General features: G+C 42.4%; 2 protein-coding genes across 3 annotated transcripts in view; one reads left to right on the top strand and one right to left on the bottom strand.

The window, feature by feature from the left end:
• The first annotated feature begins 2088 nt into the window (after positions 1-2088).
• On the top strand, positions 2089-18098 carry Tyms (thymidylate synthetase). Of its 2 annotated transcripts, none has more exons than NM_019179.2 (7): positions 2089-2275; positions 3719-3792; positions 5193-5367; positions 11245-11346; positions 11956-12131; positions 13047-13118; positions 13960-14773. In NM_019179.2, exons 1-7 carry the CDS (start codon positions 2089-2091, stop codon positions 14095-14097), a joined length of 924 nt encoding a protein of 307 aa, NP_062052.1. In that variant the 3' UTR covers positions 14098-14773. The 2 variants fall into 2 exon arrangements, with proteins under 2 accessions (NP_062052.1, XP_087421113.1); XM_087564987.1 differs by lacking the exon at positions 2089-2275 and adding an exon at positions 2705-3341 and having other exon boundaries at positions 13960-18098.
• The window catches only part of Enosf1 (enolase superfamily member 1), a 39154-nt gene continuing 30480 nt past the window's right edge, over positions 9504-18177 (bottom strand). Inside the window, exons 5-6 of the mRNA XM_087569083.1 lie at positions 16744-16825; positions 9504-10968 (exon numbers count right to left, since the gene is read on the bottom strand). Of these exons, the coding sequence (XP_087425209.1) occupies positions 10882-10968; positions 16744-16825 (169 nt within the window). The 3' untranslated portion in view covers positions 9504-10881. The remainder of the gene's footprint in view (positions 10969-16743; positions 16826-18177) is intronic.

Raw genomic sequence — 18177 nt, 5'->3', positions numbered from 1 at the left:
GGTGCTAGAAATTGAACCTGTGCTCTCAACTGCTGAGCCCTCTCTCCAGCCTGACAACATAAATATTTTGAGGCTGAACTTTAGCAGGAAGACAGGAGCATCTTGCTGTGTTAGTTTCTTTTCACTTTGACACGATACCTGTGGCCATCAACTTACCAGGGTTTACTTTTGGCTGAAGGTTTCAGAACATGGTTGTTTTAGTTGCTTTCTTGTCTGTGGGGAACAACACCTTACTTTATCATACACAGATCATTATCATGATTCCTTATTGTAAAGTTAGATCCTGTTTACCTCGGCTGGAAGCAAAGAGAAACAGGAAGCATCCAGGATCCCAATGTCACCTTTAAGAATGACTACCTCTGGTAACTAGACCCCACTTGCTAAAGGCTATATCAGCTTCCAATAATACCACAGGCTAGCCAGAAAGCCTTTTAACACATGGTCCTTTTAGGAGATACTTACCCAACTCATACCATATGCAAAAATGACAAATGTGAGATACAGGAAAAAAAAAACCCAACAACTATAGATGGGCTGGGTTTATTGCTCAGTGGTGGTATGAACATGTGAGAAGTTTGGAGTTGAATCGCAGGGGAAGAAAAAAGTTGGAAGTGTTTAGAACATTTCAGTAGAGCCAAAATTCTGTTCTTTATATCCTCAGACATAACCAAAAATTTAAAAGCTTGTTGGGCACCTACAATGTATTAAATAAGAGATACAGATCTCTTGTATGTATATTAATACATTTTGAACTCATCAGATGGCTCTGTTCACCAATGGTTAAACTGAAAAATGTGGCATGAAATTTTGAAATTTTGAGCTGAGTGACAGAGATGGCTTAGCTGGTAAAGGGCTTGCCACCAAGCTTGATGTCTTGAGTCATCTTCATCCCTACCCCAACCCCAATGTGTAACCAGAAACCTACAAGGCACATACATTTTAAAGAATGCTTTAAAGGCCACCATCAGTTTTAACAATGTACATCTTCTACTAGTCCCAGCTGACAGTCTTCAACAAGGCTGGGCAAATGGAGTCATGAGAATGCAAATCACTCGTTACGCTGTCTTTTAGATTGTAGGGAACGAAACTCAAATAGTTGGGAATGAGCAAAAGAAACTTATTCTAAGTACTATCATTTTGTTTTCAGACTCCATTTAATCATAGTAAGAGACTAAAATCAAGGTCCCAGGGCCCAGGGGAGCTGGGGACTTCCCAATAGCTGAACAGCTGTTGTAAGGAAATTGTCTTGAGTCCAGACATCTCAGGGACAATTTCACTAGCTTGCTGGCAGAGTCAAACTAAGATCCTAAGCCCAGGAACCAACTCCTATCCTAATTGATGGAAACTCCCTTGCGCAAGCCCTTATGTCAAAACACGATTGGACAATGCTACAGCTCACCCAGCCTCTCCATTCTTTATGGTTTTATTCTTTAAATATGCTGTACAATGTCCCTTCATGGTCCGTCCAGCTCTGAGTCTGTTCTGTGGCCCCGATCGATCAATAGCGGTTTAATTACAATAAAAATTTGTCATCTGAATTGACCTGGTGTTTGAATTATGTTGGATTTATGTCGGATTTAAGCCGACCCCGCAACAAAATAACAGGGTTTGTTTTCAAATTTTCAAGAACAAGAAATCAACCCCTTTCCTGGCTTGGAAAATGAGATCCTTAGGGCCAGTGCATCAAAAGGCAGGCTCTGGTGTGCTCTAGTATAAATAAGCCAAAGGCTCTTTTTGAGATAGGGTCTCAAGTACCCAAGTTGGCCTTGAATTTGCTGTGAAGCAAAGGATTGCCTTAAACTCCAGATCCTCTAGCCTCAATCTCCCGAGAGCTGGGATTACTGGCGTTTGTCCCCACACCCTGACCCTATAGGCTCTTAATGTCAAAATAGGGCAAATTGAGATTCGAGAAAGCTGGCAGGTGTTTGCCTTGCAAGCTGTAACCACTTCAGCTATGTGGGAGGGGGTCTGTCAATTTCGGCGGCCAGAAGCTTCCCAGCAGGAAGAGGCGGGCTCGAGTAGGAGGAAAAGAGCAACCGGAAGGTGCGGGTTTTGGCGCCGACTACACTGCCACCAGACTGCTCCGCGATGCTGGTTGAAGGCTCTGAGCTGCAGTCCGGTGCTCAACAGCCACGCACGGAAGCCCCGCAGCATGGAGAACTCCAGTACCTGAGGCAGGTGGAGCACATTATGCGCTGCGGCTTCAAGAAGGAGGACCGCACGGGCACTGGCACCCTGTCGGTGTTCGGCATGCAGGCACGGTACAGCCTGAGAGGTAACGGAGGCTGGTCCCCGCTAGCGGGATGGACTGTGGGAGGATCCGGCGGGCTGGGCGCGCGGAGACGCGGGGCGGCCGGCCACGGTTAGCCCTAACCCAGCTTCTGAGGTTCTAGGAGCCCTAAACTCAGCGTGTCCGCCCCAGGGCCGCTAGGTGGCAGCTGCTGCAAGTAAATTAGGTCCTGAAGGTCTCCCTTTGACCTTAATCCCGGTTAAACCTTTTCTCCTGAATCCAGTTTTAACCAGATGTGCGGCCCCGAGGGGAGGGAGTGGGAGAAACCTGTCTGGGCTTGTTCTGACCTTGCCCAGAGGTCTGTCCTGAGTTTGCTCCTCCTCTTCCTCCCCTTATCTGGTGTTCCCCTTTGTTACTGTTTTTTTTTTTTTTTAAATTGGAGCGAAAATGGCTTGGGCGGTGCTACAGATGCGCGGGAAAAGGGGAGAACCCAGGCCGAGGCGGGAGCTGTGGGGTTTCCTCCAACAGCCTTGGCTTTTAAAGAGGAACCAGAGGATGTCTGGGAGAAAAGAATGTAATCAAACACAGGACCTTCTAGGTGTTGGCTGGGGATGGGGGTGCTAATGGTGGTATTTAGGATAACTGAAGAGGAACCTGACCCTGGCGTGGAGAGTAGCTTTGAGTGGGGATATGCACACTCTTAGGGAATTCACTTAAGTCTCAAACATTTTCTGGAGCTGGAAACTACAGCCTCTGCTGCATAGATTGATCCAGCCTAAAGGGCCTCCGAGAACTGTGGACCTCGACGAACCACAGACCCGGTTTTTAATTCGCTTCCTCTTCGTAGACTGCTTTTTTGTCCTTTAGCTCTCCAGTCTTTATTCAGCTTTTTGATAATGTTAAAGATGGAAGTAGTGTCCTGGTTGCAAAACAGTTACTCAGGCTGCACCCCTGACCTTAGTATTTTCACTTTGCCTTGTGGATTGCTTGACCTGCCCCCACCCCTTTGCCTCTTAAGCTGTGGACGCTTGGGCGTTTTCTTTGAAGTGGATGTCACCAAGTTCCCTGATGGCCATTCTGAGGAGTAAACAATTCTGTTTCCCTATACTAGGTCAGTTTGCTTTCCCAGTATCTGAAAACTGTTCAGTTTTTACACGAGGGATATCACCTCTCTGCCCATGGCATATGGACTTGGGTATGGGAGGGCTTTACATTGTGTCTGAGGTCACATTTTGTGTGTTGTCAATACAGCCCAGTGACTGCGTTCACAGTGGCTGATTAGTGGGTGGGGACCTTTTCTCTTTCCCATATGGGTATCCCCTGGAGAACTGTGGTGTCCCTGACTTGTCCAGTAGCTGGATAGGACTCTGTTCTCCTGCAGCTGCTCCAGGGTTTTGGGTCCCAGGAACTTTCCTTCCATAGAGAAAGCTGGATGGTGGCTTGCTTTATTTTTACCATGTTTTAACTGTATGACAAACTGTTTTTCAGATGAATTTCCTCTGCTCACAACCAAACGAGTATTCTGGAAGGGTGTTTTGGAGGAGTTGTTGTGGTTTATTAAGGTACGGGTGGTGCTGCTATTAGAAGCCGTTAGTCTTCACAACACCAGGCTTAGAAGTCTTAGTAACTTGCAGTTGTTAGCCATCTCCACTTCTTTGGTTCATTTTCCAGTTCTGTTTTCTCTCTCCCCACCTATCCTGCTCTCCTCACTAATCTGAAAACATGGGGATATTCCTGCCTAGGGCTCTGGCCATTCCCAGTGCCTACTATCTTTTCCTTCCGTATGGAGTATGATTCTCTCCCTTTCTTCCAGTCCCACTCAGATAGCCTTGACCTAATCAAGATAGATTCTTCTCCCTTCTCACTTCTTTCTCTTTCCTTATAGGGAAACATCATCAGCTGGCCTATAAACCAGCTTTTCATGATTTTTCTGGATGGGAGATAAATAAGTACAATGTCCCCTGAGTTTCCCAAGGTTAGAGAATCTATTTGTCCTGTTTGGTATTGTATTCCTAGGTCCAGAATGTAGCCAGCCATGTGGTCTGTGGTTACACAGAAACCCTGTCTTGAAAACAAAAACAAAACAAAGCGATTGACAAGTTATTTATTGGGAGTGAAAAGTTTAAAAGAAAGAGGGGCTGGAAATCTGACTCGATGGTTGAGAGCACTTGTTCTTTCAGAGGACCCAGATTTCGTTCCCAGTCCCCACAGGATGGCTGAAGCATTTCCAGAAAAGCTAACTAATGATTATCACTACAAATTCTTTAGCCAGATACATGATACGTGAACAAACTGTACTTGGAGTGTTATTAAACAAGTCCATTTGGGGGATTATGTGTAGACACGGAACATGGTTGGTTTAGCAGTTCAAAACTGTGAGATGAGGTAGGAATAGATTAGGGACTTGGAGGTTTTAGAACATAAAATCAGCAGTGATGGTTCTCACCTTTGATTCCAGCACTCAGGAAGCAGAGGCGGGTGGGTCTGTGAGTTTGAGGCTAGCCTGGTCTACACAGTGAGTTCTAGGATATCCAGGGGTACACCTGGAATTTCCTCACCTGATAACCTACGATATCTTGGGTTGGGGGGGAAGAAGAATTAAAAGGGAACAATGAGGAAATGGGTCAGTGGCTAAAAGCACTTGCCATATAAATCAGATTGAGTTTGGATCCCTGGAGTTCTTATAAAAAGCCCTATTTGGTGGTGCCATCTAATCCCAGAACTGCTAGGGGAGAGATAGGCCATGGAGATAGGAAAATCTGTTGGAAACTCATAAGCTAGCTAGCTTGGGTGCAGCAACAGAAACAAGAGAGGACTCCCACCTTGGTAAGGAGGCAAGAGAAGGGAGTCTGGCCAGGACCAGCCTGCTTAAAGATAGGCTGTACATGGACAGTATGCCGTGGGTAGGAGATGAGTAGCTCAGAATCCCCTTTTATGCGTGTTCTAACTCATTTTTTTCTAGGGCTCCACAAATGCTAAAGAACTGTCCTCCAAGGGAGTGAGAATTTGGGATGCCAATGGGTCCCGAGACTTTTTGGACAGCTTGGGATTCTCTGCCCGACAGGAAGGAGACCTGGGCCCAGTTTATGGATTCCAGTGGAGACATTTTGGAGCAGACTACAAAGATATGGATTCAGGTAAGGAGAGAACAATGCTTCAGGTCTCCTGAGTGTTCTTGCTCAAAAATCCATTGTAGAGTATGATGGCCAAGTTCACATCGTGGGAGCTGATACGAACTGACTTTGTGAGAAACGATGCTGGGTTATGGTGGAGAAGCTACAACTAAATCACATAAAATCCCAATGTACTCTTGGTGGCTAACATATGTTGGGCATGATTGAAACTTTCTGAACCTTGTCACTGGCAAATAGTGGTAGGTTTGGTTCATAAGGGTTTATGATAGATGGAGGTTCATCTGGGACTGGGTGTAGGAGTTGCCTTTGATGATCATTTCTCTGCAGGGCTGAGGCACTAGCAAATTTGTAGTCAGTGTAGTGTTTCTGTGCAGTGCCGCTGGACTTACCCTCTTCTTCCTACTCTGTGGGAACAGAGGGTGAAGAAAACATCTCAGTTTATGACTGGCATCTTCCTCTCTCTCAGTACTGCTTGTGTGTCAGAGACCTGCCTTCAGCTTTTGTCATTTCTCCCTAGAACAGGTTCCAAAGTCAGTGTCTCACTAGAGTTTGTGTGTGTGTGCTTGTGTGTGCAGGAAGTAATAAATTACTGGCTGGGCAGACACCAGCAACCTGGACTGTACGCTTTTCCTCTCAAGGGGACAGTCACAGCTCCTAGCAAATTGGAAGAATTTGGGCCTTGTGGGGGGCGTTGAATGAGAATCTCCTCCGTGGGTTCATATGTATAAATGCTTAGTCACCAGGGAGTGGATTTGAAAGGATTAAGAGGTGTGACCTTATTGATGGAGGCGTCACTTTGGGGTTTCAAAGCCCATGCCAAGCCCAGAGTCTCTTATCCTGCTGCCTGCAGATCTGGTTGTAGAACCCTTAGCTGCTTCTCCGGCACCACACCTACCAAGCTACCAAGCTCCCCACCATGCTGATAATAGACTGAACCTCTAAAACCATAAGCAAGGCCGCAATTAAATGTTTTTGGTGTGTTTTTTTTTTTAACACGAGTTGCCACAGTCACGGTGACTCTTCACAAGCAACAGAACAATCAAACAGGCCTAGTCTCCAGATTCTTCAGTAAAGCCTAAAGTTGTATTTGTCTGCAATTGAGATTTTTTTAAAAGACTTATTTACTATATATAATCACCACCACAATCCAGCAATTTCCTGGAGTCTTTTATGTTGCCTTCTTGGAGCTGTGATTTTTGAGAATTCCCTCCCTCATTGAACATTGACTAGGGCTTGTCTTAGAAGTGTATACAGGGGAGAGTGGATGAAGTAGCCGTGGTCTTCATTAACAGATCACTTCTCAGCCTACACGTTTCAGCAGGAAGCAGGGAATTAAAGTCCACAGACGACAACTGGAAAACATGTACCAGATCATTAAACTCATTACAGTTTTCCTGGTAGTTGTAAGTCAGTGATGTGTTTAGCGACTAAGTTGTAATGTTGTTTTAGGTGGAAGTATGTGTAACACAGTGAGTGCCGAAGCCTTAGAAACTATTCTATGGTTCCGATATTTACTCTACACTAGTTTCCTCTCTACACTAGTTACACACTAGTGAGATGGGTGTGTTTGTTAATTCTCACAAAAAATTAAATCTTGGCCTAATACAGGTTGTAGGGCATTTTCAGAGTCTATTGATACTTTGATTTTATACGTGTCAAGGATGAGAACTCTACACCACAGAAACATGTAGTACAAAATGGCAGAAGTATGTTTGCCATTTTAGATATTGTTGGCATATCTCTTCGAATCCCAAGTCAGAATTCACTGAATGATGTTTTTGTGAAATGCAAGTCAATTTTTAAAACCAAAAATTCTTTTTTTTTTCCCATCTTTATTAACTTGAGTATTTCTTATTTACATTTCGATTATTATTCCCCTTCCCAGGGTTGGGGATTTAGCTCAGTGGTAGAGTGCTTACCTAGCAAGCGCAATGCCCTGGGTTCCGTCCCCAGCTCCGGAAAAAAAAAAAAAAAATTATTCCCCTTCCTGGCTTGCCCAACTCCTCCCCCTCCGCTTCTCTATGGGTGTTCCCCTCTCCATCCTCCCCCCATTACCGCCCTCCCCCCAACAATCATGTTCACTGGCAGGCCCAAGGGCTTCCCCTTCCACTGGTGCTCTTACTAGGATATTCATTGCTACCTATGAGGTCAGAGTCCAGGGTCAGTCCATGTATAGTCTTTAGGTAGTGGCTTAGTCCCTGGAAGCTCTGGTTGCTTGGCATTGCTGTACCTATGGGGTCTCGAGCCCCTTCAAGCTCTTCCAGTTCTTTCTCTGATTCCTTCAATGGGGGTCCTATTCTCAATTCAGTGGTTTGCTGCTGGCATTCGCCTCTGTATTTGCTGTATTCTGGCTGTGTCTCTCAGGAGCGATCTACATCCGGCTCCTGTCGGCCTGCACTTCTTTGCTTCATCCATCTTGTCTAATTGGGTGGCTGTATATGTATGGGCCACATGTGGGGCAGGCTCTGAATGGGTGTTCCTTCTGCCTCTGTTCTAAACTTTGCCTCACTATTCCCTGCCAAGGGTATTCTTGTTCCCCTTTTAAAGAAGGAGTGAAGCATTCCCATTTCTTTTTCTTTTTTTTTTTTTTTTTTTTTTTTTTTTTCCGGAGCTGGGGACCGAACCCAGGGCCTTGCGCTTGCTAGGCAAGCGCTCTACCACTGAGCTAAATCCCCAACCCTGCAAGCATTCCCATTTTGATCATCCTTCTTGAGTTTCATGTGTTCTGTGCATCTAGGGCAATTCAAGCATTTGGGCTAATAGCCACTTATCAATGAGTGCATACCATGTGTGTGTTTCTGTGATTGGGTTACCTCACTCAGGATGATATTTTCCAGTTCCCTCCATTTGCCTGTGAATTTCATAAAGTTATTGTTTTTGATAGTTGAGTAATATTCCATTGTGTAGATGTATCACATTTTCTGTATCCATTCCTCTGTTGAAGGGCAGCTGGGTTCTTTCCAGCTTCTGGCTATTATAAATAAGGCTGCGATGAACATAGTGGAGCACGTGTCTTTGTTATATGTTGGGGCATCTTTTGGGTATATGCCCAAGAGAGGTATAGCTGGATCCTCAGGCAGTTCAATGTCCAATTTTCTGAGGAACCTCCAGACTGATTTCCAGAATGGTTGTACCAGTCTGCAATCCCACCAACAATGGAGGAGTGTTCCTCTTTCTCCACATCCTCGCCAGCATTTGCTGTCACCTGAGTTTTTGATCTTAGCCATTCTCACTGGTGTGAGGTGAAATCTCAGGGTTGTTTTGATTTGCATTTCCCTTATGACTAAAGATGTTAAACATTTCTTTAGGTGTTTCTCAGCCATTCGGCATTCGTCAGATGTGAATTCTTTGTTTAGCTCTGAACCCCATTGTTTAATAGGGTTATTTGTCTCCCTGCGGTCTAACTTCTTGAGTTCTTTGTATATTTTGGATATAAGGCCTCTATCTGTTGTAGGATTGGTAAAGATCTTTTCCCAATCTGTTGTTTGCCGTTTTGTCCTAACCACAGTGTCCTTTGCCTTACAGAAGCTTTGCAGTTTTATGAGATCCCATTTGTCGATTCTTGATCTTAGAGCATAAGCCATTGGTGTTTTGTTCAGGAAATTTTTTCCAGTTCCCATGTGTTCCAGATGCTTCCCCACTTTTTCTTCTATTAGTTTGAGTGTATCTGGTTTGATGTGGAGGTTCTTGATCCACTTGGACTTAAGCTTTGTACAGGGTGATAAGCATGGATCGATCTGCATTCTTCTACATGCTGACCTCCAGTTGAACCAGCACCATTTGCTGAAAATGCTATCTTTTTTCCATTGGATGGTTTTGGCTCCTTTTTCAAAAATCAAGTGACCATAGGTGTGTGAATTCATTTCTGGGTCTTCAATTCTATTTATTCCATTGGTCTATCAGTCTGTCTCTGTACCAATACCATGCAGTTTTTATCACTATTGCTCTGTAATACTGCTTGAGTTCAGGGATAGTGATTCCCCCTGAAGTCCTTTTATTGTTGAGGATAGTTTTAGCTATCCTGAGTTTTTTGTTATTCCAGATGAATTTGCAAATTGTTCTGTCTAACTCTTTGAAGAATTGGATTGGTATTTTGATGGGGATTGCACTGAATCTGTAGATTGCTTTTGGTAAAATGGCCATTTTTACTATATTAATCCTGCCAATCCATGAGCATGGGAGATCTTTCCATCTTTTGAAGTCTTCTTCAATTTCTTTCTTCAGAGGCTTGAAGTTCTTATTGTACAGATCTTTCACTTGCTTGTTTAAAGTCACACCGAGGTATTTTATATTATTTGGGACTATTATGAAGGGTGTCGTTTCCCTAATTCCTTTCTCGGCTTGTTTCTCTTTTGTGTAGAGGAAGGCTACTGATTTATTTAATTTTATACCTGGCCACTTTGCTGAAGTTGTTTATGATCTTTAGTAGTTCTCTGGTGGAACTTTTGGGATCACTTAAATATACTATCATATCATCTGCAAATAGTGATATTTTGACTTCTTCTTTTCCAATCTGTATCCCCTTGGATCTTTTGTTGTCTGATTGCTCTGGCTAGAACTTCAAGAACTATATTGAATAAGTAGGGAGAGAGTGGGCAGCCTTGTCTAGTCCCTGATTTTAGTGGGATTGCTTCAAGTTTCTCTCCATTTAGTTTAATGTTAGTGACCGGTTTGCTGTATATGGCTGTTACTATGTTTAGGTATAAAACCAAAAATTCTTAACATAATACAATCCAAAGATACACTAATTTGGGCTAGTGAGATGACTCTGGATAAAGCTTCTGTTATACAGGCCGTAACAACTTAAGCTTGATCACTAGAGGGTGGAACAAGAAAAGTAATTCCTGAAAGTTGTTCTCTGACCTCACCATGTGCACTGACACGTGCACCACTCCACATACACACATCAGATGCATACACATAATATTAAATAAATTTAAAAATTAAGAACATCTTTTCCCCTCCCACAAAACCAAAGACATTTGAATATATGACAGAAAGTCAGGAAATAATGAGAGCCTTGTTTTTTTTATAACTAGATCTTTGTTATTCTAGAAAAGCAGTATACTGTACCGTAGCATGTCAGTTTATAATATTTAATTGTCTGGAATCCAAGCTCAAGTATTTCAGGCGATATTTGTTGGTGCTCTGTGTTATATACCACAGGTACAGTGCACCATGTGTACATGTTTTTAGAGCCATAGCTGCGGTGAAGCCAACACACAATGCAGAGAGCTCTTCCAGAGTCACTCACTTCTGGTTCTCTATGCATTTGATTGTGAATTAGTTTTGGGATGTTTAGTTTTTCACGGCTCCCACATTCATTTACCCAGTCACATATGGGGTGTGTGTGTTTTCACCCTAAACCCATAGTTTAGGAAGCTGTGGCAAAATCTCAGTGCTGGTGGTCCTGATGTCTGCATTTTGATGATAGTCTTCACAACTCCAAGGTGACACAGTATCCGGTGATAAGAGATGAGAAGAGTGTTGTTTCTTCTTAGAAGTCACCAGAACCACTCAGAAGTCACTCAAGGAAACTTCACCCAAATGACTTTCTAATCCTAATCTCCTTTTAAAGGCCGCAGAATTAGATGAAATTTTTACCTAAAAATGAAAATTGCATTTCAATTCATGAACCCTTGCATGACACATTTAAACCTTATTCCAACAATAGTCAGAAATAGGAACAGTTTTAAGTGGAGGGGGTAACATTGTACAGACTAAATATTTGAAAGTCTTAACCAGAAAAGAACTTAAGGAAGGACAAGAAGGTGCTGTGTATCTTAGAACCATGGTTCAGGAAGTAAGGCTGCCAGCGTCATCACATGAGAGGCTGTGTCTGTTGTGACTTAGTGTGCATGTATTCTGACAATTCTACAGATTACTCGGGTCAAGGAGTAGACCAGCTGCAAAAAGTGATTGACACCATCAAAACCAACCCCGATGACAGAAGAATCATCATGTGTGCCTGGAACCCAAAAGGTACACAGCATCCGGATAAACTGGCTCGTTCCATGTGCCGGTGGAACTGCCTCTGGTCATGTGATTGGTTGTGTGCCCTTGAGCAACTCACTCACACTTCGCTCTTATTTTTACCTTCATGCTTTGGGGTTAGGCTCATGTGATCCTCTTCATGCTTTTATATTACAGAGGCCTGTTAAAACACCCATGATTTTAACTTTTTAATTTGGAGCAGATGAAGTTTCAAGTATTAACGCTTAACTAGATTATAAAACTAAACTGTACAAGGGTCTAGTGAGTACCTAGGAAAGGTCATTTGTATTTATAATAACAGTCTCCTAGGCCTTTGCAAATGAGGTAATTTCCCTTTTATTGGTGCCGTCAGCAGCGGCTCAAATGGAAGAGTACTGCTTCAGTATAAACGTATACTTGCAGATAGCTAATGGACAAGCTTCCGTGACCTCCGCTGCAGGGTTGGGAAAATGGTCTGACTTTGAGATAATGGGAAGGTATGAGTTGTGGGTGTCTGTAACCTGCTGGCTTTTTTTCATGGTTGGCTTGGTTGCTGTTTTACCTTTTTCATAGCTATATTCTCTAAAACCTGTCCTTATTTCCCCATTGACTCCTCAGATCTTCCCCTGATGGCACTGCCTCCTTGCCATGCCCTCTGTCAATTTTATGTGGTGAATGGGGAGCTGTCTTGCCAGCTTTACCAGCGGTCAGGAGATATGGGTCTGGGTGTGCCCTTCAACATTGCCAGCTATGCTCTGCTGACCTACATGATTGCACATATCACGGGCCTGCAGGTGAGCTTCTTTCAGAAGGCCAGTGCAATACACTGAACTCATAGCAGGGAATTCAGCCATAGTATTAGAATTATATATGCATGTGAATAAGACATGAATTGGCTTACCTTATAACCCTCCTTGGAGCTTTCTGGCCCCTTGTTGCCTATGAAAACTAACATTCATATGGGGGGTGTGTGTGTGTGTAAGGGGTCAGGGGAGGTTGGAGATATGGCCTTATTCCATAATCCACATTAGCCCTCACCTACTGTCTCACTGTTGGCACATAGTCCAAGAATGAAGTCCTAAGAATTCTGAGTACAACGCAGAATTGTTCTTGGAATGTGTTTTCATGCTCCTCTCAGGTGTAGCAGATAGGAGAGAGTTTACTTCAGCTGTTATTTATATACCTCAATAGAAAAACATGTTTTTGCCACATGCAGCTTGTCTTTGTGATTATACACTTTAGTTAAGTGTATAATCTTAACCCTCAGAGTATAAATTGTCTAATGCTCTGAATAGAGCTTGACTATTGCACGAGACTTTAAGTCCACTTCAGTTTTATGCCCTCCCTGTTCTTCTAGGTTCACTATGCCAACTAGAGCAGTAAACATCTCAGCCTTCCAAGTGCTGGGATTACTGTGAGCCCTCACTTACAACTTTAAAAACGTTTGTAAATTAGCTTTTCTCAAAAACCATTCTGATAAAATTACTGTTTTGGGAAGCTTATATTTTATTCTGTGTGTGGGGATCAGAGGACAATTCACATGAGTCCTCTTCCTCCGTGTACGTCCCAGGTTGTCAGGCTTAGTGACAGATGCCTTTACTCACTTGAGCCATCTTACCTGCCCTTAGTCTGTTTTAAAATGATGTGTTTTTAAAAGAATTTAAACTAAAATATTAACTGTTGTGTTTCCTCCTGTGAGACATTTTTAGCCGGGTGATTTTGTCCATACTTTGGGAGATGCACACATTTATCTGAATCATATTGAGCCACTGAAAATTCAGGTAAGAAATATACCTATACCTGTTAGTTCTGTTTTTGAGCTTGGTGCCTTAACAGATTGGATGGGTGGCAGGGTGTCCTTTGTATCACAGTCACTCTGTTTGATGCTGTCTTATATTGAAGTGCTCTACCTATAGGGCTTTTAATAATGGAGGTTGAGCAGGGATGAGGCCATAGTCAGCTTTAGCAACCGCAAGCACTAAAAACATTAAGGTGTTAAGTTCCAGTACCAGAGATAAGGCATTCTAACTCATAATTTTACTTGAAGAATTAAAATATAAATGTTTGACTTTGGGGTTTTATGTTTAAGTCCAGTAAGTAGTTAGGGCTGAATTTTAAAGAGCCTGTCTGTTCAAATCCTTATAGCACAGTAGGCAACAAATGAATTGAGACGGCAGTAAAGAATAAATATCATATCCATCTTTTATGAACCTTAAGGAACAAAACTAGACTGGCAAGAGTAAACAACTGTGTCCCTGTACGTGTAGTCTACTTATCAGGAATTATCTGGTGGCTTCAGCTATAATCACAGCTAGTTAAGAGATTCCTGGAGCCGGAGCAGGAACATTCCAAGTTCAAGGCTCGCCTGAGCTATAGAATGGGTTCGACCTAAGTTTAGATAACTGACCCAGACCCTGTGTCACAATAAGGAGGTAAACTAAGAGCTGAGCCACGGCTAAATCGTAGATTACTTGTGTAGCTCTCGTGAGGCTCGGTGCAATCCCCAGTGTTGCAGAAAGAAAAGACACTCCTGGAAAATAGTACCTTGTGATAAAATACTGTGTTGGTTTCATGAAGAGACACAGGAATGGATGTAAAATAATGCTATGATTTTGTTTTTAGCTACAGCGAGAACCAAGACCTTTCCCAAAGCTCAGAATCCTCCGAAAAGTTGAGACAATCGATGATTTCAAAGTTGAAGACTTTCAGATTGAAGGGTATAATCCACATCCAACGATTAAAATGGAAATGGCTGTTTAGTGCTTTCAGTGATGCTGTGAATATCATCAGTTTTTACTGAAGGAAAAATTGACAGTGATCTGTCTGTAATGATCACCAGCATCTAAAGTGTCCCAGACACTGAGAAACTGCCTTTCCTTTAGTATTTACTGAAGGTATGTATAAAGCTGAGACTATATACTTGGCAAAACCCCAGGCATTTATGTATATCTAAAAGGTGGTGAAATTCAGAGTATATTGTATATAAACTTGAAATATGTTATTGTTCATTTCTAAACATTTTATATGCTATATAGTAATAGTTTTGCATTTGTCGGTTTCTTAAAGACTTTTAGTTTTTGTGTGGGCATTATAAGTCAGAGAGCTCAGTTTGAGGTTAGTGACAGGCTCAATTTCTGCCTAGAAAATTGACTGACCTAAAAACCCTAAGCCTTCATTAGCTCATATATATCTCAGGCTGGCCTCAAAACACTCGGAAGCTGAGGGTAAATTGGGCTTATAAAAACAAAGCCCTATTCACATTAGGTGACTTGCTATATAGCACGAGCTTCCTTAGCCCGCTACCTCTGAGGTGGTCGGTTTTAGGTGGTGTAGTGCCTTTTGATTTACTTTTTATCTTCCTTGGATCCCTTTGGCTTGACCTTGTCTTATATAGAAGAAACTTAATAAAATGTTTGTCATATGTATGAAAAAGGAAAATATAAAACCCACAAGATTACATTTATTCTGCCTAGGTGTAGACAGGGTCTCATTTTAACATGTATGTCTTGCAGCTGTCTTAGTCATCTTTTTGAGCAGAGCAAGCAAGTGGATTACAAAGCAAAAATGGCAGTTAGCCTGACCTTTTTATCTTGCTAGAACAGCAAATTTTATAAGATCAGTCAGCTTAATAGACTAAACATCTGGTTAAAAAAAGGAAAGTAGTCAGAGTACAGTCTGTATAAGCTAAGAGTTTACATGCTAGAGGCATGTAAATATGTTAACCATCACCAGATATTGTTTAAATCACGTTTTAAGTTTTGTTTGAGGGAGGTGGTATGGAGGATGTGTCTCAAACTTTAGTCCTGGCACTCAGTATGCTAGCCTCAAACTTGTTGCAAAACTCCAGCTTCTGCATGCTGGGATTATAACTGGGAGCTCCAATGCCTAGCTAAGACAGTTTTGTAAGAGTTTTGCAGTGTGAAGAAATACAATTTGTTCCCATTAATTTCAGTGGGGCATGACTGATAACAGGATTCTAAACCATTTCAGGACAAATCAGTGGATCCTTTTTATTGCTCACAGTACTGCAGAACCAGTTTTTTCTGATTTATAACAAGTATTCGAATGAGGAATTATGAAATGTTGCATAGTTTTCAAAAGTATAGCACTTGACAAAGATTTTTAAAGAACACTAAAAGCATGAAGCATTTCACTTCAGAAAAAAAGTGTTAGGGCTGAACACATAATTCTTGAGCAGCAAGAAGTTTCACAGATTCTTCATTTTTGTTGAGAAGCCTGCATCCTAGCAGAGACAGATTGACACGTGTTAACACTGGTTTCTTCTACCTCTAATCAAGAGGTAATTCAGTATTTAAGAAATTAAGTTTGGGGGCTGGAGAGATGGTTCAGCAGTTGAGAGCACTTGCTGCTCTTGTAAAACACCGGGGTGGTTCCCAGCACCTATGTCAAGCAACCTTTTGTAATTCCAGTTCCAGGAGATTCCCTCATTTGTCCATCATGGGCGCCTACCGACATACATGTAATTAAAAATAAAACTTTAGGAGCGGCTCAGCGGTTAAGAGCACTGACTGCTCTTCCAGAGGTCCTGAGTTCAATTCCCAGCAACCACATGGTGGCTCACAACCATCTGTAATGGGATCCGATGCCCTCTTCTGGTGTGTCTGAGGACAGCTACAGTGTACTCACATACATAAAAATATTTTTAAATTTTAATATGCAAAGGTTTTTGTTTGAAAGAAGATGGAAGGTCATACTTTATTGGCTACTTACCTGGATTGTAAGTGAAACTAAAACTTTAGTAGCTTAATATCTGTTTGGTGCAAATGAGCCATAATCTGGATAAAAGGCCCAGGTCATTGATGTGTAGATGCTGTTGGCCTTTGGGAAGAAGGAATGTGTGTTTTAAGGGCTCAGCAACTGGGAATATGACAATAGCTCTGTCTTAAGATTTCTATTGTGATAAAGATGACCAAAAAGCACCTCGAGGAGATGATTTATGTCAGCTTACATCTCAGGTCAACTCCACACCAAGGGAAATCAGAGCAGGAACTTAGGCAGAGGCCACTGAACAATGTTACTTACTGCCTTGTTCTTCGTGGCTTCCTTAGTTTATCTTACATTGTGGACTATACCTGTCCAGGGGTGGGTCCACCTTATATCATCTAGGACTCTATACACTGTCCCCCAGTAAGCTGGGCACACCCATATCAACGTCAATTAAAATGCATCATAGTCTTGCCCACAGGCCAGTCTTGACATTTTCTCAATTGAGGTTCCCTCTTCCATAATGAATCTAGCTTGTGCCAAGTTGACATAAAGCTAGCTGTACTCTGACCTTCGTTGATACTCATTATTCATCAACCATTTGTTATTGAAAATCAATTCTTTCAGAGACACAATGGCTTCTGACAGCACATCTCCAACATGTCCTAGGCTTCAGCTTACCTTGGGAGGCAGATATGAAGCATGTTTGATCACCATGGGATATTTGAAATGTTCATGCAGATGGTCCACATATTCACACATCCTAGGAAATTGGGAGCATTAGTGCTTGAAATTAGATAATTTATAAGCTAGCAACTATGAAAGCAGGAAAGTATCCTTAAATGGTGAGCTGAGCAAATGGCTCAGTGGGTAAAGCATTTGCCTTGCAAGCATGAGGATCTGGATTTGATCTCAGGAACCCGTAAAAGCTGTGTATGGTAGGGCATGTATGCACTGAGATGGGAGGTGGTGAGAGAAGAAACCCTGAAGGCTCAGGTGGGCCAGCTGGTAAGCAACAGAGACCCTATCTCAGACTAGATAGGGAGGTGAAGACCAACATCTGAGGTTGTCCTCTCCATAAATGTGCCTGTACTCAACATGACACAAACACACAACTCTTGCAGTGACAATCTGTGGTTGTAGCTAAATGTTAGCAGAATTCTTGGCTTGGATGAAATCCTAGGTTTGATCCCCAGGTCTTAGCTGTTATATGCAAAGGTAGGGTCTGAGACACTGTAAAGTTACCTTGAAAGTTTTGTAGTAACCCCACATCAATTCAAATTACAGAAAACCGGAATTATGGTTCCTAATGCCAAATGTTAACTAGGTTAAACTGCCAAATGAGGTTCCTTCTATCTATCTGTTCAGATGATTGAATGAAAAGCACAGGTTTGGAATTGTGTCAATCTATTAAAATTCTGCATGCATGTCCAGTTTTGTGGTTAGGTGCCGTATGTACATAAAAGGTTAGGTAACCTAATCTGTCTCCTTAGTCACCTGATATCATGATGGCACACAATAGGGTGTGTGCCAGCCTGTACCAGTGTGTGGCAGTTCTTAAGATTACAACCTCCCATTTTTGTGTGAAATTTCTTAAGACAGAATGTTTTAGGGAAATGAACCAACACAGGGAGGAAAATGCTGTGATGATGCTCACTAAGAGATGCAGTACACTCAAAATAGCTTCTCGAAGCCCCTGAAACTGACCATATGCACTAGGCCCCTCCTTCCCAAAGGAAATAGACTGCTGCCTAGAAGAAACAGATAGCCACAGCTGAACTACTTAGAGAAAACAAAGACCAGATGAGCTGCCTGGAAGCAGCTCAGACCAGCTGAGTCACCTGAAAGGGACACTCTTCAATTTGTGGTGATGCCTGCAGGCTGTGCAGTGTGTTGCAAGTTCCAGCTTTGTGAGCTGTCACCCATGCTGGGTTGGCTTTGATGATGCGGCTGTCTTTGTGTTATTTCTGCTCCTATAAGTAGCCCCTTACCCATATTCTTATAAGTAACATCAATAAAACTTATTTGTTCATCAAGTTGGACCTTTGATGATATCTGCACTTGGATCTGTCATTAGTTCCCTATATAGGGTGAGTAGAAGTTTGTTTGCAACTC

The sequence above is a fragment of the Rattus norvegicus genome, chromosome 9 (genome assembly GCF_021556685.1).
Source record: "Rattus norvegicus strain SHRSP/BbbUtx chromosome 9, alternate assembly SHRSP_T2T, whole genome shotgun sequence".
In the NCBI taxonomy this organism is placed as follows: domain Eukaryota; kingdom Metazoa; phylum Chordata; class Mammalia; order Rodentia; family Muridae; genus Rattus; species Rattus norvegicus.
This window is presented reverse-complemented; position numbering and strand designations above follow the sequence as displayed.

Bases quoted from the DNA above. Each gene is read 5' to 3' on its own strand.
- Tyms (NM_019179.2), top strand. From the start codon at position 2,089: ATGCTGGTTGAAGGCTCTGAGCTGCAGTCCGGTGCTCAACAGCCACGC. The intron at 11,347-11,955 runs GTACACAGCATC...TTGACTCCTCAG, and splicing joins GTGTGCCTGGAACCCAAAAG to ATCTTCCCCTGATGGCACTG. The intron at 12,132-13,046 runs GTGAGCTTCTTT...AGACATTTTTAG, and splicing joins CACATATCACGGGCCTGCAG to CCGGGTGATTTTGTCCATAC.